The sequence below is a fragment of the Idiotropiscis lumnitzeri genome, chromosome 1 (assembly GCF_059441095.1).
Source record: "Idiotropiscis lumnitzeri isolate Australia: NSW breed Sydney's pygmy pipehorse chromosome 1, RoL_Ilum_1.0, whole genome shotgun sequence".
In the NCBI taxonomy this organism is placed as follows: Eukaryota; Metazoa; Chordata; class Actinopteri; order Syngnathiformes; family Syngnathidae; genus Idiotropiscis; species Idiotropiscis lumnitzeri.
In genome coordinates this window covers 23,718,341-23,741,011 of record NC_142391.1, presented here as the reverse complement: position 1 = coordinate 23,741,011, position 22,671 = coordinate 23,718,341, and the positions used below count along the sequence as shown (strand labels likewise).

General features: G+C 41.5%; 3 protein-coding genes across 9 annotated transcripts; all 3 read right to left on the bottom strand.

Annotated features, from left to right (window-relative positions):
* Positions 1–2,022: 2,022 nt before the first annotated feature.
* Positions 2,023–11,134, bottom strand: LOC148343848 (uncharacterized). Of its 4 annotated transcripts, none has more exons than XM_088290253.1 (11): positions 10,809–11,134; positions 9,470–9,859; positions 7,851–7,946; positions 6,698–6,835; positions 6,361–6,527; positions 6,162–6,298; positions 5,916–6,009; positions 5,437–5,766; positions 5,199–5,364; positions 4,991–5,115; positions 2,023–2,100 (listed from the first exon to the last, which is right to left on the bottom strand). In XM_088290253.1, the coding sequence occupies exons 1-11, from the start codon at positions 10,984–10,986 to the stop codon at positions 2,035–2,037; spliced, it is 1,887 nt and encodes a 628-aa protein (XP_088146379.1). In that variant the 5' UTR covers positions 10,987–11,134; the 3' UTR covers positions 2,023–2,034. The 4 variants fall into 4 exon arrangements, with proteins under 4 accessions (XP_088146379.1, XP_088146361.1, XP_088146370.1 ...); XM_088290235.1 differs by lacking the exon at positions 2,023–2,100 and adding an exon at positions 2,333–4,146; XM_088290244.1 differs by lacking the exon at positions 2,023–2,100 and adding an exon at positions 2,333–4,146 and having other exon boundaries at positions 9,551–9,859.
* Positions 11,135–12,857: 1,723 nt separating this feature from the next.
* Positions 12,858–15,798, bottom strand: LOC148343847 (uncharacterized). Its single transcript, XM_088290325.1, has 2 exons — positions 15,554–15,798; positions 12,858–14,435 (listed from the first exon to the last, which is right to left on the bottom strand). The coding sequence occupies exons 1-2, from the start codon at positions 15,636–15,638 to the stop codon at positions 13,060–13,062; spliced, it is 1,461 nt and encodes a 486-aa protein (XP_088146451.1). The 5' UTR covers positions 15,639–15,798; the 3' UTR covers positions 12,858–13,059.
* Positions 15,799–16,594: 796 nt separating this feature from the next.
* Positions 16,595–22,454, bottom strand: LOC148343846 (uncharacterized). 4 transcript variants are annotated; one of them, XR_015842518.1, is made up of 4 exons: positions 22,190–22,452; positions 21,355–21,444; positions 21,103–21,263; positions 17,886–17,999 (listed from the first exon to the last, which is right to left on the bottom strand). XR_015842518.1 is itself a non-coding variant. In XM_088290374.1 (3 exons), the coding sequence occupies exons 1-3, from the start codon at positions 22,362–22,364 to the stop codon at positions 17,224–17,226; spliced, it is 1,293 nt and encodes a 430-aa protein (XP_088146500.1). In that variant the 5' UTR covers positions 22,365–22,454; the 3' UTR covers positions 16,595–17,223. The 4 variants fall into 4 exon arrangements, 3 of the variants coding, with proteins under 3 accessions (XP_088146500.1, XP_088146507.1, XP_088146517.1); XM_088290374.1 differs by having other exon boundaries at positions 16,595–17,999; positions 21,103–21,444; positions 22,190–22,454; XM_088290391.1 differs by lacking the exon at positions 17,886–17,999 and having other exon boundaries at positions 21,038–21,263.
* Positions 22,455–22,671: the final 217 nt, after the last annotated feature.

Here is a 22,671-nt window from a genome sequence, read left to right as displayed (position 1 = left end):
GGATCGTCTTGCCTTTATTGACCAAAATCAGGGCCTGTCTTTTTATGCACCCCGGGTGAGACGAACTTGCTGCACTGGTTTAGTTACAAAACGTATAACATTGTTAAATTAGGTTGACACGACGCTTCGAATTCTAAAACGTTGCTATAAAAAAATGCTCACAACTCCTGCATGTGGCAATGTTCAGTCCCACTTTTCTTTTGACACAGACACAGCCCTCCACCTGGATTTGAAATGATATATTGGAAATTTGATTAGCTCGGTACGTTGTGAGCTCGAAAATGGCACTTTTTCATGTTTTGCATTTACGTCTGTCAACAGCTTCAGTTTAAAAGAGATTATTCTGTGGAAGCCTTCTGTTTTGTTCATGTCGTGTCACAACTTATATTTCAAACTCTAAATTCACAAGCAGGGAGGGAGCCCTTTTCCGAACCGTTCCCACAATCTCTCTTCTAGTTTGTTTGTGGCGATGGTGACAAGTCAGGTGTGCTTGTCTTGAATGTGGAAATTGATGTCAATTTTAGATGTTGTTTAAGAAAAGACCCTTACAGTACATAGATCCATTGTGATAAATGTTCACGTAAGGAAAATTGTGATTGACAGTACTGTTGAAAATGCACTCTTAAATACTCAAGAAAGTACCAATGCCACTTTTGACGTATGAAATTTCAGTTAACACATGACAGATGTGAAGAAATAGCTTTCTTTCTTCCTGAATCACATGATAGTGTACTGATGTGTCAAACCGGCGCCAACTACTGGAGACGACAATTTGACAATGTCAGAGTTATTTATTTTGCCTTAAATCTCGGCTGGTTTCAGCATCTTTCACGGGTACCTGATACATTGAAAAGGACGATATCATCGCGATACCGATACATGTTATCAATACATGCCCATCCCTAAAATCAGGTATCAATCAATGAGAATATTTTCAAGGTTGGTTTTCAACGAGCAACAGCAGCAGGGCGCTGCTAAATTCTGTCTCGGGATTCTCTGAGTCTCCTGTGATGCTGCAGCCTGCTCCTAGATTAGATCCTTTTTTTTTCGGGGAGAGGGAGGCTGAAGGGCGAGATTGAGACGCCTGAAGTCGTCTGCGAACACCTGCCTGGACATGGGCACGACATTCTTCTCTTTGGCAGCGTGACAGTATACCGCATACAAAGCGCGCAATGACTGAAACGCAGGTTCTAGATACTGTTTGGCCGTTTGGTAGTCCGAGGGCACCTTTGGGAGGTCCTGCAAAAATCTGTAAATGAATTCATGGCCAGCCAAGGAGCGCCGTGCATTGCCGTGTATTTGTCCCGCGGGTGTTGCTTTTGGGTCTACCTCCTTGACCCATTTAAGGGCACACCACTCGCTTATTCCCAAGGTAGACAAAAACATACTTTTGCAGACGCGTCTCCTCTGCCCGCTGACCAGTAAAAAAAACAACTTGGAATTTGATCTTCGGGAATTCTCAGCCACTCCTCTTCTCCTCTGCACGGGGACCACATTGATGAGAGTACGGACGTACGCCCGCTTCTCCTCCCAGGTCATGTGTTGCCAAAAGTGGTTGGAAATGTTCCTCCTGTCGGGCTCGCCGATGGCATCGCAGTGGTGTTTAGCCGACTTGGCGCAGGTTGCCGATGAACATCTGGGCCCCATGGCCCGTGGCCGCCGCAGGACTTCCTTCTGTTTCTCTTTGCCAATATAAGGCTTGCCAACCATTCGTCTTGTCTTGTTGATGACTTTCTTCCAGGTGTTCTCTGCTCTCCGTCTTTTCCTTGGACGTGTGCCTTCCTCCGCATCAAGCCGCAAACTCTCTGCAGCAGCGTTCTCTTTGCTGCCACCGTGGGAAACTTGAAAATACACACACAAAGCCAAATCTCCATAAATGCGGTACAGTCGTTCCGTGCTAGTACATTGCGTTCATGTATTGCGGGTTCAGTGAATGAATGGCAGAAAAGAATCAAACCTACCAGAGTCACACTGCATTTGCTCTGCAGCCAGCAGCAAAGTTTCCTCTCCATTTAGATCAACAGAGAAATCTAGTCAAACACATGTCACAATTGGTGAGAATGAACAATGTGGACTGTTTTTGGCCATGACGGTTGACAGCTGCGAAGGAGAGCAAAAAATGTCAGTAAAGTCACAAAACTAAGTGTTAAATGTTTAACACCCACTTTTAGTTAAGTTGACACCATTTTTTGTTAGAATTTAAAACTGTGATACATTTACGTGTTTTATCACAATACGTGTTGGAAACAAAGTACGAAGTATTCAGTTTACCACTTTAAAGTGTAACCTCTCTTGTGACACCATCTTAAATAAAAGAGATGACACTAAGAACTCAATTTAATACATTTGGTTTTTTTTTATTCAAACCATTTCACTCAACAGTTTAGACTTCAATCATTGCACAGCTCATACAAAACAGCAGTAAAGCACAATAGAAATTCTCAGATCACTGTCATGTACAAATTGCAAATAGTGAGGCTGCAAACAAACCAAAAAAAAGACACACAAAGGATCCACAATTGACCCTCGACTTGCTCTTCAACTGGAAATGCATTGGTCTGCTCGTTACAACACGTAAAATGTGCTCAATAGAATTGCCTTATGGTGCTGTTAACAATTTCCCGGAAACTAAACATTCCATCTTTATTTCCAACACAGGCAAACCTTCCACTATGGAATTCACTTCCATACTTTATCACCTAGGCATTAGGACGCTTGCATTCCAAATAAGTGATTATCAACTTTTGCCACCCTGGGACCCGCATTTTCATTTGTCGCAAAGCTCTGACCGGCCCTCTTTTACAGTCCCGTCCAAAATTATTGGAAGGGCAAGGTCAATTGCGTTGGTTGTTGTCGTATACTTAAGACATTTGGCTTTCCGATGTGACAAAAGTTGACAATTGCAGCTTTTACTTCACAGGATTTAGATCTGGATGTGTTCAACAAACCAGAGCAGAGCACCTTTTGTTTGAAGCCACCCACTTTTTGAGTGTGTATAAGTATTGGAACAGACATTATTAAATTGGATTTAAGTTAACTGACCCGAACCCAATAGAGCATGCATTTCACCTTCTGAGGAGGAAACTGATGAGAGAAGCCGCAAGCAAGAACGAAAGCATTTCAAATGAAGAATGCAACAGTCTGCTAAAGTCAGTGCGTGTCAGGCTTGTTGCATTTTCTGCAAGTTAGCACTGAGCCAACTAATATTTAATGTTAATAACTAACTTCATTAAGTAATGTCTGTTCCAATATTTTTGCACACTCCAAAGGTGGGTGGCTACAAATAAAAGGTGCTCTCCTTTGAGTTGTTAAATACCATAAAATAAAAGCTGCAACTATCAACTTTTGTCAGATAGGAAACCCAAATGTCTTCAGTATAACAAGAACAGCCAAAGAAATTGATCTTGCTGTTAAGAACAAAGACCATGTTTTGTTTGAAAACGGCTTCTGGCAACACATTTTCAGAAGCCGCGTCGAATGAGTTTGACATTCCGCCAAAAGCATATTGCTTGACAGGACGTCGGCTAGCCAGAGGCTGAGTTGCACCGTATTTGTGGACGGAGTGAACTAGTGGCTCAATCTACCGGCTTCCTCTTTCTGGGATGATTGTGGCGAGCCGACAGTGGAGGCAGGCCTTGGTGATGGCTTCGAAGCACAAAAGTTGTCCACGTCAGCATTTCCCAACCAATCAACAGAATGTTATTTGAATGACATATTTGTGACGTCTACGTACAACACCGATGAACAGCCGTGCTCCGCACTTCTCGGTTGCACGACTGCATATTCAAGGCGATAAAGAACTCAACCATTTGAGCAATTAATTCAAGTCTGAATGTTATTCATTCTGGCCCTGATTTCTTTGACCCTGGGACTCTCTTTTGTGGTCGCCACATCAATGCCGTAGAAAGTTGTTTGGATGAATGTGTAGAAGTTGAATAAGGCCTCGTCGTAGGACACGCAAAACACAAAGTGAACCTTGAACAGTTCGTCAAAGGCACCCACGGCAGTCTGCGCCGCGCAGGGAAGGGGCTTGTGGTCCAGGATGATGTAAAACTTCTGAATTTTGCTCTTCTTTTCGCCAACGCAGAGGAGGAAAGGTTGAGCTGATCCAACACTCTTCAGGAACGCTGCCATACTTGTGCCAACCTAAGATCGGAGGAGCGCGTATTAACAACACCCATTTTTTATACTTTTTTTTTTGGACGGTTCTTTTATATTATAACGGAGATTCTCAAAGAGTGGCCAAAAAGTCACTGCTCAAGCACACTTCAGCTACACTTAATATTTAGGTTTTTAAACTTTTTTTTAGCTACAATTTATTTATTTTACATTATGTGCAATAAAGTTTAATTCAATCATTACTTCGGTGCAGATTTTTGGAGTAAAATTGAACATTTTGACTTTTTTTTTTTTAATCATTTACTTTAACTTTCAACATTAAGCATAAAATGTTTTGTATGGAGCAGCATGTTTTCCCCAAGTCAATTTAAAAAAAATATTTCTTGTAGTATTCTGTCTTTAGTTTGTGATAATTATAAGGTACTTTTTCTATTTTATCGCTGTAAACCTTGTGGTGTTGTTTTTTCCAATATACAACTTTGTCATTATTCTTTTTTTGTTCCCCTCATACTCTTACGTTTACTCATGTGTAATTCAAGTTTTTGACACGAAATACTTTCATGCTTTATTCTTGAAAAGTTAGAACTTTAGGAACACCACCCCTTCCCCTTCCTGAGAAATATTTATTTACTGATGCATTTTAATGTTAGTTCCGTAATGTGGTACTTTGAGAGCCCAAAATGTTTTAGGTTGCTTCTTGGTGTACCAAATTTGAGAACTACTTGGGCATCAGATTTCAATTCAAACGCATTATCTAACCCATAAAATAAATAAATAAAAATAACCAGCTGAAGCAGGTGTGAGACAGTGTACTACAACCTAACAATGTACCAACATTAGAAGACGGCAAACATTTGTGTCATGAGCAGACCTTCATAAACTTAAGAAGATGGTCAGCGGCCTCGGTGGCACTGATTTTCCCGTGCCTTTTCCCTTTTGCGGTTGGAGGTAAGAGATGAACAAGCAGGAGGATCGCTTCCAAGTCACTGTCCCATCCTTGTGGATTCACACACACACCAATAAATCACAGGCATCATACCCAAGAACACCGTTTCAAGTGTACATTCGCAAACACTTACCAGAATCACTCGATTGTTCCTGAGCAGACAGAAACTGGTCCAGTTGAGTGACAGGACGAAGACTTTTGCAGACAGCGATGACCCTCGGCTTGTAGAAAGTCGTCCATTTTGAGACAAACTTGCCAGAGACGTCGTCTCCAAAGAGCATGCTGAAGTCTTGCGCAATCTAATCAAGAGAAGTCTGTCAAAGGAGCTATCCGTTTACCAGTTTCAAGTTGATAACGTATCGACATCTTACAAGGCCGGGTGTATCCAGGAATCGTGGGAAGTGATCCAGGACAAGTGAGGACTGGTCCAAGTCATGTAACATCATCTGCCTGTGCTTGAAGGTCGCCTTCATTTTCTCTTTGACGACGGACGGCTCCAGCGAATGCTTCATCACGAACATCGCCTCCGTGCACTCGTCACCCGAGAGCTGTCCTGATGTTGCGCGCAGTCGCACAGTCTTTGGGCCGCCTTCGAAAGTGGGCCTGGCACTCATCTTGGATTTGCTCGCACTGTTGCGTTGAACCGTTTTCAGTCGATAGGCCAGGTAACCTTGCCCACTGTGAGCATCGTAGTAATGCTCCTGTTGGACAAAACAAATGCCGGACATCACGCAATAGCAAAACAAGCAGGAGAAACAAACAAAAAAAAACAATCAACGTGACATAATGAAGTCTACTTCCTGTCCCCAACATGGCCAAACAAGAAAGCTTTGGAAGTTTTGATACTCACAAAACCCGTTGGCGAGGAATTGTCTTTCAGATTGGGGAAGAGAGTGACAATTCCAAGGGCGTAGCTCATGCGGACAAAAACTGGAGGGACCCTCCTACAGCGCAGCACATCAGGACAAACAAAAAACATTTTACAAAGGTGCGGGTTATAATAACATACGTCTACTCAATAACCGACGTCTGCAGTCCGCGATGAGAGCATGCGCAAAGTCTGCGGAATTGATGTGGGTTTTATTTAGCAAGTTACCCATGACTCTCCATCATGTCTTCCACCAAGATGTTGACAAGTCTCTTTCTTGTACGATCAGACAGGCCCTTAGTTTCCTCATACTCTCTGCAGATGGCGCCACCCCCTGGTTTGTGACGAAGAGCATTGGAAACAACCTGCAACACAAGTCACACGTCATCCAGCTAATTGTTCGTCGGGGAACCGCGGAGCTACTCACATCTCTTGACCTGTCGCTGTCTGGTGGTCCCTCAGCCAGGTTCCTCTTGCGTCCTTTGCGGTTTAGGATTGAAGCTGAATGATTGGGCGAGGCCGTTGACGAAGATGACGTGTGAGACTTTGTTGGTGTGAACGAGCAGGAGGAGGCTTCTGCTGACTTGTTCTCAGCTGAGGGGACGGCGGCAGAAATCCAACGCGATTACTTGAGGCGTTTTGCGCTGGTAAAGATCTTTCGATTGATGTTGCGCAACTTGCACAGTTGGCAAATACTAGTCTCATGCTGCTGTGCAACTGAGGGATAAAATCATCTGCGCAATGCAAACATTACAATTTCTTACCGGCGTGCCCAGTGGACACCTTGAACGATACTGAGCTAAATTTCAGTCGTTTGTCGAATATATCCGCGTCCACGTCAACTCCTGAGGAATCCTTCAGGTCGACATCAGCTCCATTTGGCAAATTAAATTTAGCTGAAACTAAGGACAAAAACAACCTTACTTTAAAAGATGTCATCAAGCAACACAAACTTAAGACAGTTTAGAAAGCTACTTGCATTGGCTTGAATAAATCTCAAGCAGCAAAACACATCCAAATGTTTGGAAAAAGTGCTCGACAGGAAAATAATTTTCCGTATGATACAGGACTAATAATCCGGCAATTCAAACTATAGCCTACAGTGTTGTATATATAAAAAAAATAAGAATAATAATGTTTTTTTTTTATATCACGGCAGCAATCTTTGTTTTTAAGTTGGGCAAGTTTTGCCTTCGTGAAAATGGGCTTTCCCTCATTTTCAACAAAGAAATCAGAGTTTACAGAACTAATTGTTCCTTGTAATCCCTCCCCCCCAACTTAAATATATAAAGTAAAAACAACTCAGCAAATTGTTTGGATCAAACAACGTACTTGATTAGCTGTGCTAATTACAATTGTTGCCATAAATGTCAATAATTTATATTTTTAAGTCCCCCCAACTTAAATTACTGTTTTTAAAAAATGCAATTTATTTAGTTTGCAATTTTTTTACAGCGTATTGCTGAATCCATCCATTTTGTGTAGTGCTAATTTTCAAGGTGACTTTGGGTGAGAGGAGGGGAACACCCAGGACTTGTCGCCAGCCAATCACAGGGCACATACAGACAACAATTCAGAGTCTTCAGTGCTGATGAGAAAAATACTTTTGAAATGGGAGACGAACCCGAGCACAACATGAAAAAACGACAACATGCAAAGTCCACTCATGACCTCATAAAAGAAGGCGGATGTGCTAACCATTTGATCACCAACACGTTTCACATCAACTACTGGAAAAATAACAAATCTAAAAAAAAATAAAAAATAAACATTCGGAAACAAACAATGTGAAAGAGGCCAGACATAGCGCACGCTCTCAAAGTTGCTCAATTTTTCTCCCGTTGGACGTCGATATTGCGAACGATGAAAGCCCAATGGCATAATCAACTTTTTGCTGATTTACTCGACATGACATACCTTCTTGAATGAATCTGGAATAATCATAGCAGTCGACCTCAATCGGTACTTGAACCCATTTCTGGATGCCCCCATGCTCCACTTGCACCAGCATTCCTTTGAAATACAAACGTGAAAAGTCGGCCTTTGAATGCATCGCATCCTGATACTGTGGAACGTGGCGTTACAAATCCTGCAACGGACTACTTCCGATTCTCCCGCGACTGCGATTGGTGGGAGAAAGAAAACTACTGTTGCCTTTGCCGTCGTGCTTTTGTCGTCTCTTGCAGCATCAACAATCAGTCTGTTCTGGCCGTCGCGCATCACAAGTGCAGCGCTGGAGCTTTATCGGCGCCGAAGCAAAGTTCAACTGCTCGCGAGTGATATTAGGAAGATAATTAGGATCATCCCGCAAGGAATCTCAGCAAAGCGGCGGGCAAAGTTGGAGTTAGCCGCGGGAAGGTTGCCGGCATTACGCGATATGCACGCTAAAAAACTATGCAAGGAGGTTGCCAAGTACTAATACACAATGTTTAGTGCTTCTTAAAGTGTGTTTCGGATTATTTCTGCACTTTAAAAGTATGACTGGAACCACAAGCCCAATATCACCTGACACGCAACTTAGCTTTAGCTATTGATAGCTTAACATTTCCCAAATTTCCAACTACTTAACCTAGTAAGTGCTCACTTTGTAAGTGCTCGCCACGATTTAAACCACAAGCGGTTGCAAATGTTTTCTTGGTTAGCTGCTAGCTAAGTGTGAACATGAGGTGAAATCTGAACTGCAAATTACTGTTACATTTCAAACAATACAAAACAAAACTCAAATGTTATGTGGAAAAAGTAGTTTTTCATCAAATACCAACAGGTGAGAATTTTGCCTACCTTCGAGAAGCTGGATTCCGCCTTGCAAATCAGGAGGAAAATGGCGCTGACAAAAAACGTCACAACTATAAGAGAACGAGTGTGGCTTCAATTTCAAAACGAGGCCAACCAGGCTCAAATTCTGGAAACATTCTGATTTCACGATGTAACGGCGACACGAGACGTGCTTTAATTCGTACTCACTGATTGGAGATGTGGCCAGACGAGTAACAGAAAGTCGATGGAAAGCAAATGCCTGCTCTGACCACATCGAACGCAGCGCACAGCACGCGTTTCATACTAAAATATGTGAACAGTGGGCATCAATCATTTTAGAAATAGTTTTACTGGGCGGCACAGCTATGGGGGCGTAGGTGGTGGTTCACACAAATCATGAGCGGTGTGAGTGCTTTTGTGACAAGTGCGCTGCATTTAAAGAGAGTGAAAGGAGCCGCTTTGATTGGCCATGATTTAAATGGGCTGTGACCACTCCCACTGCGGCGCAACACGCCCTCTCTCATATACGTTGTCCTGCGTTTGTCTCCAATATTGCCAGCATCAATTCTAACCCGCCCCCGTGCAGAGTTACACAGTGCAAAATGTATGCTGGACACGGGAAATACAGCCCCATAAATCTGCATTTAAGCAAGTTTCGAGTTTCTGGGCAACCATTGTATAAGGAACAAGTTCAAAAATTTAAAAAAAAAAAAAAAAGGGGGGGGGGGTTTCTCTTGTGTGTGTGTTCTCATATTTCTATTTCTCAGGAACGCTTTTACCATAAATAAAATTGTCTTCGTGTGGGTGAGCAGTCACTTCAGTTTTGTCTTTTTCAGGGCACTTTGACAGGTCGTCATCACCTTCGCAGTCCACTTTGTTCATATCAATGGTGTTGTCGCTGTGTGACAGTGGCGTTATGAAGTTCTGCGGTGGTGGTCCTCCACTGAGGTCTTCACTTGGGATGAGATGCCCGGGAAGCTGTGAGCACGCTGGTGGTTTGTCTTCATCGTCATCGCTCGTCGCAGGGACACCCGTTGGTGGCAACTTGCTAACATCAGCCTCCTGCATTTCTTCTTTAAGGTGGGGGAGCGGAGAACACTCCAAATTGCAACTCTCGCCCTGCTGCTGAGGGGGAGGTACTTGCGGGAAAGCCATCAGCAGCTGACCATCTGCAGGCCCACAGCAAGACAAACCGTTGAGCAGATGAGCTCAGAAGCAGATGCTGTTGGTTGTATGTATGTATGTTTTTTTATTCTGTCATCATTTAGTAGCACATTCCACAATTATAGTGAAAAAGCAAAAGCCTATTTAAGCCTGACCAATTTGTTGTTTACACAGTCAAAACTAACAGATTTGCTCATGGTAATAATTTACAAATGTAAATATAAACAAAAAACAAAGCACAAGATACAAGATTCACTGAAGACACACTAAAAATCATTTTGTTCTTTCTGTGACGTCTGGTGAAGTAGACAATCAAGTGTGACGTTTATGGAGTCATTCTTATGATTTTCTTCCATTCGCAATGGCGAGTAGAAAATTAATCTTCTGATTGCCTAAAGTTGCCTGAAAGTTAGTGTTTTTAGTAACGTGATAAGTGGCCGCCTTCTCTGTGGCATTTTATGGAATGAGCAGTTCAAAGGCCTCTAAAATCCTCAAAATAAAATCACGACAAAGCAATTGATTACATGACCAAATATTTGACCATAACATTTGCTCTCCTCGCGACAATTGTTCAATTTGCGCAAAAAACGTCGGCCCTTTTTGCTCGAGGAAGTGACGCCATTTGGGACGTCACAGCTGCTCGTCGTTTTTATGACTGCGTCACTCAGAGCGCTTTGAACCCTTCAAATTCGAGTTTGGGAATATGACATAACCTCAGTCGTTTAGCCAGTTAATAGTTAGCTTTAGTTATTATTTTAGGCTTTTTTTAACCCACAATTTACAGTTTAATTAGTAATCGAACATGATTTGGACATGCTGATTATTTCGCAACTATTCGATGCTGTTATTTGTTAGCTCAAGCAAGCTGGTGTTCTTTTGTTGTTGTGTTATTTCCTGTAGTCATTTTAATAGTTTCCGCCCGACAGCGACCATGAGTCGTTTAGGGGGACGAACCTTGGCGGTGAAGCAGCATGTGGCTCTTGTAAACAGCTTCCAGTTGCCGTCGTTGTCCTTCATTCTCCTCTCTCGCGCGACAAAGTTGCTCCTCGTACGACGCGATGGTACTTTCAAACAGGCTGAAGATTTCGTCGGCGGCCGCAACAAGTCGCTCCCTCACCAACTCCTTCAACATTTTGGAGGCTTTTTGACCGTGTCGTCTCCAAGCGATGTTTGCTTCCCGCCTTTCTTTCTTCAGCCGAGGAGATACAATCCGTACTACGCATGCGTAGTACGCCAGTAGCCGCCGCCATCTTTAAACGTATCTACGGTATGCCTTTGGGGACAAAATAAACTAATAATATTTGCGCCTGTCAAAAAAAAATAAAAAACATAAATTAGGTATCCCATGCGTCCTGATTATTTGTTTCTGTTTGTGTTGTAATGAGGATGGAATTATCTAAATTAATAATTAAATGTATTATATGTTTAGCAAATGGCCCAAGGTGATCTTACCTGTCTTCATCATACTTTACTTTTTTATTTAATCACCAGTCAAAGTGGCCGGGATTTCGAGGTCAAAAGTGTAATAAATATTTAAATATTTACACAATATATATTTTTTAATTTACACAATTTTATCGTGTTGCACACTGAGTAGAATGTCGATAAAGGGCATTATGATTCTGATTTCAGAATACTGAATTTTGAGCTCCTCGCAAGAATAGGTCTCAAAATTACTTCCTTTTTAAAATTCTATTTCACTTAGCTAAGCGGTGAAGATACATTTCAAAATCAGTACGAAAATTGTAATACATTCTTTTTCAATACTAAATTCCATTGCACTCTCTTATTTATTTATCTAATTTATATATTTGTCTGTATTATTGTTGTATTGCACTGGAGAGGGGAGCCCTCTAATCTCGTTGCACACTTGAGTACAATGACAATAAAGGGATTTCTAATTTCTAATTTCTAATTCTTTTCTTAAAATCGTTAAACCCAAGCGGATATGATTCCTTCTTGCGTCTGAGTTGTAAAGAATGTCAAGGAAAACATTTAAAAAGTGAAACACAAGTATTACATAGCTTAACTGCAGGTAGAATGAAGTACTGATACCTTAAGATACGATTGACTTAAAATATTTTTCTCTTTTATTACTTTTTTTTTTTTTTTTTTTACAGATTTTGCATAAAACGCAACAAATATTGAGCTGCTCCATCTGGTGTGAACACCCTGGCATGGAAACCGTCTCAGTACTTCAGTAATGCAGTAGTATTAGTCGTTCTTTGCACAGGGTAAAGAATATATGCATGTGAGTATTTTTATCTTGTCTACATACACAGACAGAAACTATCGTGGTGGGAATGGGGGCTCCAAGTGATCACAGCCGTGATCTGTAATAATCGCCCAGGCTAACTTTATATCATCCACTCAAAGGAGTCCGCTTGCAGTTCCTTATTAACGTAAACGAACGTCACACATTTCTTCCATTGTTAAGGTTTAATGGCTTCACTAGGAGTGTTGCAATCCAATATTTGTATCAGATATCAGACCGATATCAGCCAAAAAAAACTGTATTGGAGTTATCGGTCAACATCCAAAATCGCAGATATTAGCACTCATAGACAAGCAGTACATTCCATAATCCACTGCTTTTCTTGTATCCAGCAACGTAGGGATCTAGTGTGCAGAGTCCACCGATCAAAACAACCACTCCTGTAAAAGAGCTAAAAAAGGTGTCGCAGGTATGGGACTCGCCACACTTTTTGGTGTTTTTGCTGTAATGTTCCTGACAGAATTTTAAATTAGGAAAATTAACGAATTGTTCAGGAAGCAAATTTCTGTAAGTTGCTAACTCTATGAATGCGATTCAGTCATAAATTTTTCTAAATGTAGCGCTGGTGCGACCAAGTAAAAAAGGGTTTGCTATTGTTTACACCCAATCCAAAAACAGTCTAGAGCGCTGCTTTCATTTATTTTTCATTTATCTTATTCAAGTGTTGTACATTTTCATGTTTGGGGTTGAATTCATGTAAGCCAAATGTTTGGAATAAATGAGTCATATTTTCTGCTCGCTATTTTTATTTTAATAGTACAACTTAATCAAGTCTCTTCTAACAATTCATACAAAAAATAAATCAATGCATGTATCATTCCTGCTGATATCATATCTGACATTACTTCAGGCCGCAATATTGGTATCGGAGGTGAAAAAAGTTGTACCGGAACACCCCCATCGATTACGACTAACTATGTGGGAAAGCATTTATTTGGCGCTGTGTTTCCGCATGTGTGCAGTCAAACTGGACTTCTTGAAATAACTTTTATCACAAACTAAGCAAGTAAAAGGTTTTTCTCCTGTGTGTGTTCTTGTGTGCGCAACCAAATGTGCTCTTTGAGAGAAACTTTTATCGCAAACTGTACAACCGAATGGTTTTTCTCCCGTGTGTGTCCGCATGTGCGCCACCATGTTTGCGTTCTGAGAGAAGATTTTGCCACAAACTGAGCAACTAAAGGGTTTTTCTCCCGTGTGTTTGTGCATGTGTATGCTCAAGGAGAAGCTATGAGCAAACGTGTCGCTGCAAACCGAGCAACTAAAAGGTTTCTCTCCAGTGTGCGTTCTCATATGTTTGATCATGTTTTGCTTTTGCGGGAATGTTTTCGCGCACACTGAGCAGCTGAAGGGTTTTTCTCTTGTGTGTGTTCTCATGTGCGCGTTCAAACTGTGCTTATAAGAAAGGCTTTCGCTACAAATTGTGCAAGTGTAAGGTTTTTCTCCAGTGTGCGTCGCTATGTGTGCAATCAAGGCTGCTTTTTTTGCAAATGTACTACGACAAACGGAACAATTAAAAGGTTTTTCCCCCGTGTGTGTTCTCATGTGTGTAATGACATGAGAGCCTTGAGAAAATCTTTTTCCACAAATTGAACAACTATAGGGTTTTTCTCCCGTATGCGTCCGCAAGTGTACGTTCAAATTTCTCTTATTAGTAAATTTTTCGCCACAGTTTGAGCAACTAAAGGGTTTTTCTCCAGTATGCGTTCTCATGTGTACGTTCAAACTGTGCTTATATGGATAGCTCACACCACAAACAGAGCAAATGAAGAGTTTTTCTCCTGTGTGTGTCTGCATGTGTCTAGTCAAATTGTAATTATACGTAAAGCTTTCACAGCACACTGAACATGTAAAAGGTTTTTCTCCCGTGTGCGTTGCCGTGTGTCCAATCAAAGAGCCCTTGCGAGCAAATTTCTCACCACATATTGGGCAACTAAAAGGTTTCTCCCCCGTGTGTGTTCTCATGTGTACGTTCATGTTTTCTTTTCGGGCAAAACTTTCACCGCAAACAGAGCAAATAAAACGTTTTTTACCAACTTCTGATCTCTCCTTTTCAGAGCTTTGCAAGTGTCTGATGTGACAGTCTGCGTGACTCCTCGAGGGCTCTTCCAGGTTGTAACTATGCAACAGTGGTGAAGAGAGCTTGTCTGCTGGTGCTCCTCCACTTGATCGGGACCACTCGGGTGCTCGGTCACCGCCTTCGCTCTTCACGCCGACGACAGTCAGTGGCAACTTGCTGACGTCCACCTCCTCCTCTTCCTCCTTGACGTCGGGGCTGTGTGCATCGTCGTCATCCTCCTGACTCAGAACTGCGAGACACAGATAACACAGATCGTACTCCGTATCATAGGTATTATACTGTATATTATTAAATATTTGCGGTTATATCAGATGTGTAGAATGTGAAGGGAATTATCGGTCAAAATATCACAGCCGCTTTTGTTGTCACTTGAAATGTATATGCAGTGCGAGTGCTAAAAGCTGGATTTCTCTTACTGTGTAATTAGATATATCAAATCAAAGATTTTTTGTCATATCGCAAAATGCAAGACGTTTGCATACTCCATTGAACTTTGCAGATATCTTTCACCAGGAGAAACTGGACGGAACAAATTGTCCGAAATATTCACAGAAATAATGAAAACACTCTATACAGCCTGGACATAATTTGAAGTTCTTCATTGTTAAATGTTGGCATACAATATCGTTGTGAAATGTTTTGCAGATGTATGAGCAATTTAAAACATAAACAAGAGCTGATCCAAATCGCAGTCTACCCATAATTGTTGTGTGAAGCAAGTGTAGTTTTACATAATTTTTTTCGTAGACTTTAATCAAAATATCGTTAGTTTAGGGGGAAATGTTTTTTTCAACCATCGCTAGCGTTGATAACATTCACCCACTGTTCATACAATGTAAGAGTAACATCTAAAAAAACGTACAATACACAATATTGTGTATGCCTTGAAAGATCAGACAAAATACTTTAAATCGGATGCCGGTATGTGAGTTTATTTTTTTTTTATTGCACATTACACATTTTGTGGCCACAATTTTGTATTTTAGATGGATGTTACGTTATGTCGATGTTATGTACATCGAAGAAACCTAAACACATTTTTTAAGTATTTTTCACAAGTTGAACTTTAAAATCCAAGACTTTTCTATCAAATGGTGTACACAAATCTGTCGCAATTTGCCACACCTCTACAATAATTTTCCCATTAAATACACATTTATTTACTACCAGTTATTGTGGCTAAAATGACCGCTGGCTTATGGCGCCACCTGTTGCTTTGCATTGTCCGTGGACAGGCGTTTGTGCTGCAGCATTTTTTTACATAAACATTTGTCGAGGGGGATATTGTCACCAGCATTTGCCTTCGGAAATGTTAAATGATCAAGTTTGGTCAACAAGTAAACACACCTTGGACGGGCCGCACAATCGCGTCTCGTCGTTGTCGCTGGTTGTCCTCTCTCGCTCGGCAAAATGGCTGCTCGTCCGACGTCATTGTTGTTTGGCAAATTCCCAAAATGTCGTCACAAGCCGCAATTCGTCAATTCTTCACCAACTCGCCCAATATTTGGTGCTTTTCACGATTTCATTTCAACACCGTCGCGTTTATTTCGTGCCGCCTTGAAATCACGTGAACTTCCGCCTTTTCTTCTTTGGTGGTGTTACACGGCAGCAAGGCCGCCATCTTGCGACGGTAAAAGCAAAAAAAGAAAAGGCTCAAAATGCCAGACAAGGGAAGAAAAAAAGGTTCTATTGCAAAGAATGTGAGCAAAACACTGATATAATTTGAGCGAACATGGATGATTTATATAGAGTTTCTACAATTCACAAGTGGTCTTTCCAGTTTGGTCCGGAAAGATTTGGAAAATGACAACATTTAAATTCTTTCCTTGAACATCGCCCTCCTGGAAACCAAACTATTAGCATGTGACTAAATCTAAAAGTTGAAAAGGTAAATATAAAAGGACACATTATTTGCAAGGCTAACAATCTTTTTTAAAAGTATCTTCCTTCTACTAGGAACGAAGGCACTTGCTGTTTTGACTAAGTAAAAGGCACCCTTCTCTATTGCCTTGAAAATAGCAAAAGACGAGATTGTGGGGAATATGACACGCAGGTCCCATGAACATTTACACAAAACATGGAGGTGCCTCATGGTCACAAACAAAATATATCATTTGTTACAACTTGTCATGACTAATAACCTTGGCCAATGACACACATGCTGCTTTATCAAGACATTATTATGTGCTCATGTATGACAGCAATTACCATAAGGGATAGAAGGCCTATCGGCTGGGCTGATTATCACCGCAGTTGTTCTGCTTTTTGGAGCATGTTGGCACCATTCTCTTTTGAAAAATCTGACGGCTGGTAAGAGATGAATTCAAAACTGAGTAATATGGTTGCTGCAACACAACCATTTTTTGCCTGATGAATGATAAGAGAGAGTTTGACATTAAAACTTTATTTATTCTTGAAAACTTGAAGGAGATATTTAATTGTTTTCATTGGACTTTTTTTGAGAGCTGCTGCCAAGCCAGGGCTTTTAGTTGGAATTTTAAAACAAACACGTCACTTGTCCAAGATTGTTAAATAAACGAACATGTTACAAATGTTCAAAACTCTTTAAAGGGGAAGTCAAGTGAAAAATGTTCTTCAGAATAATAAATTGTATGCGCCCATACAAGTCTAAACACAGCATTCTAATGACTATTGCATTTGCGGAATATGAATTAATCCCCCAAAACAAACAATTTTATCGATGTAAGCAGGTGGCCGCTTTGCCACTTGCTGTCCACTGAAAATGACATCACAGTTGCTCAGGGCTCAGCATGTGAATCTCTACAGACAATACAACAAAATTCAAAGGTATGTATTCTTTATCACCTGCAACGAAGGAATCACTTCAATGTAGCTCACTGAATCAGTTGTGAAATGTCCTTGTGAAGTGTCATTATCTGTATTAAAATGCCAACTGCTGGCCAAAAAAACTAGCAGAAGGAGCACAAAGGCCGGACGGAACAAATGAATGCCATTAACACACTTATTTCCACTTGTGGGCGGGATTTTTATCCTCTTCACTGTCCTTGGTGTTTGCGCGTATGAGTGGTCAAACTGTACTTATAAGAAAAGCTTTCACCACAAACTGAGCACAGAAAGGGTTTCTGTCCTGTGTGCGTGGCAGTGTGTGCGATCAACGAGACACGATGAGCAAAGCGATCGCCACAAAGTGAACACTGGAAAGGTTTTTCTCCAGTGTGTGTTCTCATGTGCGCGACCATGTTGGCCCTCTGATTGAATATTTTACCGCATATGGAGCAAGTGAAGGGCTTCTCTCCCGTGTGCGTGTGCATGTGCCGGGTCAAATTGTAATTATAAGCAAATCTTTCACCGCAAACGGAGCAGGTGAAAGGTTTTTTTCCCGTGTGGGTGACCGTGTGTCTCGTCAGGGAGACTTTTCGTGCAAATGTTTCGCCGCAAACGGAACAACAAAAAGGTTTCTCTCCCGTGTGCGCCCGCATGTGTGTCACCATGTTTGACTTGCGGGCGAACCTTTTGCCGCACACTGAGCAGACAAAACGCTTTGGCGCTTCATTTTTCGGGGGGTTGTCGTCATCTTCGCAGTCTGTGCCGCTCCTCGACGATTCGTCCGTGTCTTCGCTGTGTGACAGCGGCGCCAAGAGGTTGTCCGCCATCTGCGGTCCTCCGGTTGGACCTGGATGATGAAACTTCGACGAGTCGGGCAACTCTTCCTTGTCGTCTTCACTCTTCACGACGACGGCAGTCAGCAGCAAGTTGCTGGCATCCGTCTGCTCCTCTTCCTCTTTGACGAAGGGGGGCTGTGGATCCTGGTCTGCAGGACACAAATCACAAGTGGCTGTCATCTTTTGTGGAATGTTATAACTAAAAAAAAAAATTTAATGAGCACTTCAAACACCTAAAATCCTCCATAACAACGAACTTGACAGAAAAAAAAAAACCGACAAACTGAGGAAGCTCATGAGCTCTTCTACTGGTCACACTAATCTCATCAATAATCAACCATTTTCGCTAGGAAAATTGAGATTTTTTTTATGGCAAGTTCCAGCATTTGGAACGTTTTTTTTTTTAAGTTAGACCTGTTGAGACTGTGCGAGCAATTGGTCAATATTTTTAAATTAAACTCAACCAACCCGAGTAGAAGAAAAAATTTCTCACTTTTCCTATCGTTATCCAAGCTGCTTTTCCTCACAAGGGTCGCGGGCATGCTGGAGCCTATCCCAGCTGTCTTTGACCAGGAGCCGGGTTACAAACTGAATTGGTTGCCAGTCAATCGCAGGGCACACAAAGACAAACGACCATCCGCACTCACAAACACACTAAGGGGCAATTTAGGGTGTCCAATCAACACACCATGCATGTTTTTGGAATGTAGGAGGAAACTGGAGTACCTGGAGAAAACCCACGCAGGCACGGGGAGAACATGAAAACTCCACACGCACACACACACATGCAAAATTCGCAGGCACGTGTGTGTTTACATAATTATTTAAAAAAAATTAATTCCCCATTTGTCTTTCCAAAACGCTTCGGGTTGGCTAAAATGACTTTTTACATTTGGGGCTTACCGTGTTCGATCGTTAGGAAGAAGTTTACAAAACGTGACCAGACCTTGGCTGAGAGTTTTTGGACGAACGGCTTCCAGTTGGCGTCGGTGTCGTTCGTTCTCCTCTCTGGCGCGACAAAGTTGCTCCTCGTACGACGCGACGGTGCTTTCAAACAAGCCGAAGATTTCGTCGGCTGCCGCAACGAGTCGCTCCCTCACCAACTTCTTCAACATTTTAACAACGGCTGTTTTTTTTCCCGTTCAGCTACAGCACTCCGAAAACCTGAAGCGGAAGGAAAGCGGTCGCCAATGCGCATGCGTACACCAGGCGCCATATTGTGACGTTTTTTTAAAAATCTATTCTTTATTCAACAATAAACAAAAAGCAAACCCACTCGTCGCATTTTATTTTTATCGAACCGAGTATTTCCTTCGATGTGAAAACATATTGTTTGGATTAATCAACTATACACCTGTGAATAAAAAATAAATTTATGTTATATCCCTTTTTTTAACATAAAACTTTGAATTTGTATGCTTTTGAAACAGTATTCATGTAAAATGAGATCCCGTCTGTTTTCGTCTTTGTATGTCGCCCCTTGGCTGTTATTTTTGCACGTTGAATTGGATCTACATTTAAAACGTAAAATAAACGCGGGCAACCGCACTTGGATAAACGATGTGCTACGCTCACGATGGAAAAACGGTGGAAAAACGGTTGTCATTTTACATCTTGCTTTTCAACTCAAAACACATTTGTATTCTATATTTCGTTACGATTTTTCATCAAAAGTTTTTTACAAGCGTGTAAATAACGACACTGTCAACGTTTTACAAGGAATAAAAAAAAACTCTTTTGCCAGCAGAGCACATTGCCGCTATATTGCTGCAGTACAGACCAGTCTACTGAGAGTCAGTAACTCGTAGCAAGTCCAAAATAATCACATTTATTGCAAAGAATGTGATAAACGAAGATTTCGACATTTGACAGCTCATAAAAAAGGCAATAACAAAAATACAATTATCTAATACAAATGGTAATACAAAGATATTGCAACGTGCAGTAAAAAACAACACTAAGCAAAATGTCAAAGTGTAACACACAACTGACACTGATAAAATAGGATTGGTCATTTGTGGTTGTGTTAGAAGACTATCATACAGGAATCCCTCACATAGTTGCCATTCACCATTAACAAATTGAACTGTGTGCTTATTTTCTGTGGAAAACTAGCCCCAGTTATTCATGGAAACCTCCAGAACGTTTGCATTTTGCACGTGCGCGCACATGTGCGTGTAATGCTGTAAGAATGCTGCCAGTCATGTCTAAACAGAAAAAGTGCCAATGAGGTATGTTCAAGTCATATTGTATACCTCACCTGAGAGACAAGGTTTGTATGTTGGTTAGGAGCAAAATTTAGTCTGGGTTGTGCCTGTAAGTTATGGAGAGTCTTAGATACACTTACATGCAAAAGTGTACTTTAAATCCGATCATCAGTAAGACTTATTTCCAAGGGTAATGTTGGAATAGATGTTACACTGTCTACGAGTTAGTTTGTTTGTTTTGTTTGTTTCGGTTTAAACTATTAATACAGCAATTCTAAAAACATTTGTAGATGTTCGTAACAAAATAGTGGCGGCTCAAAGTACGGTGCTGATTGTTAGTAGCTGTAATTTGAGCACAGATGCATTTATTCCGCATTGTGTTTACGCATGTGCGTCGTCAAACTGCACTTCTTGAAATAACTTTTATCACAAAGAGAGCAAGTGAAGGGTTTTTCTCCTGTGTGCGTTCTCATGTGTGCGACCACGTGTGCCCTTTGGGAGAAGATTTTACTGCAAACTGTGCAACTGAAAGGTTTCTCTCCCGTGTGCGTCCGCATATGCACATTTAAAGAGAACCTGTGGGCAAAGGTATCGCCACAAATGGAGCAGCGGAAAGGTTTTTCTCCTGTGTGTTTCCGCATGTGCACACTCAAGGAGAATTTATGAGCAAACGCGTCACCGCAAACTAAGCAACAGAAAGGTTTCTCACCAGTGTGCGTCCTCATGTGTTTAATCATGTTTGGCTTCTGAGGGAATCTTTTGCCGCAAACGGAGCAACAGAAGGGTTTTTCTCCTGTGTGCGTCTGCATGTGTGCGTTCAAACTGTGCTTATAAGAATAGGTTTCGCCACAAAGTGAGCATGCGAAAGGTTTTTCTCCTGTGTGTGTTGCTGTGTGCGCAGTCAAAGAGACTTTCTGAGTAAATTCCTCACCACAAACTGAGCAACTAAAGGGTTTTTCTCCCGTATGTATTCTCATGTGTTTTTTCAAATGTTCCTTTCGAGCAAATATTTTACCGCAAACGGAGCAGGTAAAACTTTTTTTACCTGTTGCGCATCTCATATCATTTGAATCCTTTTCAGAGCGTGGGGAGCCTTTGTCGCCAACTTCACAGTCTGCATCGCTCCTCAAAGATTCTTCTCTGTCATCACTGTCTGACAGCGGAAGCAAGAGCTTGTGGGGTTGTGGTCCTCCACGGCGCTCCCCACTTGGAACGCAAAGAAGATCAAGCTGTGACGAGCCGGGACGCTGTTCGTCTTCACTCTTCACCACCACCACCACATTGAGTGGCAACTCACTGACGTCAGCCTCTTCCTCTTCTTCCTTAACATGGGAGGACCGTGGCATCACCCCTTCCTCTTTGATGAGAGAAGACCGCCTATCCGGGTCTGCGGGACACAATCGCAATTTAGCTCATAGCGCATCTGGAAAGACTTGGCCTTTTCGACCAGAGGGGTGTTGTTCGAGTTCTGCCGTTGACAAATGAAATTTACAAGTACAGTAGTCAAGTTTTATTTGTGATTTTCCACCCCTCTTGATAATTTAGTGATCATTTAGCTGCGTGCGAACATGGTTTACCAGTCACATGATTTGACTCAAGTTGCTCTTTTTAGGACTTGAAAACATGAGAATATATAATTTACTTATTTCAAAAGGATATAGTCTACGATTCCAAAAGACAAACTAATGAGAATGATGACTTATTTCAATACAAATATTTTATTTTCGGTAAAAAACGAAATTGGCAAAAATGTTGCCAACTGGTTTCAAAAGTCAAAGCAGATGTTTGCAAATATTTTATTCTTAATATACAAAAAATTTATATATTTTAAAAATCTTCTGTATTATTCATATACCTTATTCATTGTATTATTCATAACCTTTCAGTTGATATTTTGTATGTGGCATTCTGTTGTTCCATTGCACACTGCAACGTGAGAGGAATTCAAGACCTCTGAGTAAAGGAATGCAAATTGTGTGGCAAAGAGTCACACATCATAAATATTGTGACAATGTTGTGAATACATGTTGCTGAAGTCGAGAGTCAGTCTACAATGATGTTTATCGCCACCGAATCAATTCATTGTGTGTTGCTTGGTTCGCAAAGGACAAATCTACTAAACGTGACCAGACCTTGGTTGTGAGTTTTTGAGCACACGTCACCCAGATGTCGTCGTTGTCGCTCGTTCTCTTCTCTGGCGAGACAAAGTTGCTCCTCGTACGACGCGATGGTGCTTTCAAACAGACCGAAGATTTCGTCGGCGGCCGCAATAAGTCGCTTCCTCACCAACTCTTTCAACATTTTCATGTTGTTTGCCGCCCTGTTTGACCACCTACTTGCGTTCTTAACTCGTCGTTTTCCCCTCTTATTCAACGTCTATCAATGCGCATGCGTCGGATGGCAGCCATTTTTGTAAGGATTCTACAGTGAACCCCGAGGGACAAAATACGTTAATTAGTAACTGTGCTAAAATTCGTATCTTTTTTGTGGGCGTAAAAATTATAAAAGCCCCATCGTGTTGTACGACTTGTACAACGTTGGTTTTGTTGCTCCTCAGAAGAGCAAATTGGTCGCACCAAAGAGAAGAATAGAGCGACAACTAAGAGATCGTCGA

Excerpts from the sequence above, each read along its gene's own strand:
- LOC148343848 (XM_088290235.1), bottom strand. The coding sequence starts at position 10,986 with ATGTTGAAGGAGTTGGTGAGGGAGCGACTTGTTGCGGCCGCCGACGAA. Across the intron at positions 6,836-7,850 it reads TTCCAGATTCATTCAAGAAG|TTTCAGCTAAATTTAATTTG; the intron begins GTATGTCATGTC and ends TTTTGTCCTTAG. Across the intron at positions 5,365-5,436 it reads TCCTGGATACACCCGGCCTT|ATTGCGCAAGACTTCAGCAT; the intron begins GTAAGATGTCGA and ends TCTCTTGATTAG.
- LOC148343847 (XM_088290325.1), bottom strand. The coding sequence starts at position 15,638 with ATGACGTCGGACGAGCAGCCATTTTGCCGAGCGAGAGAGGACAACCAG. Across the intron at positions 14,436-15,553 it reads GATTGTGCGGCCCGTCCAAG|TTCTGAGTCAGGAGGATGAC; the intron begins GTGTGTTTACTT and ends TGTGTCTCGCAG.
- LOC148343846 (XM_088290374.1), bottom strand. The coding sequence starts at position 22,364 with ATGAAAATGTTGAAAGAGTTGGTGAGGAAGCGACTTATTGCGGCCGCC. Across the intron at positions 21,445-22,189 it reads CTCAAAAACTCACAACCAAG|ACCCGGATAGGCGGTCTTCT; the intron begins GTCTGGTCACGT and ends TGTGTCCCGCAG. Across the intron at positions 18,000-21,102 it reads TGATATGAGATGCGCAACAG|ACCAGGATCCACAGCCCCCC; the intron begins GTAAAAAAAGTT and ends TGTGTCCTGCAG.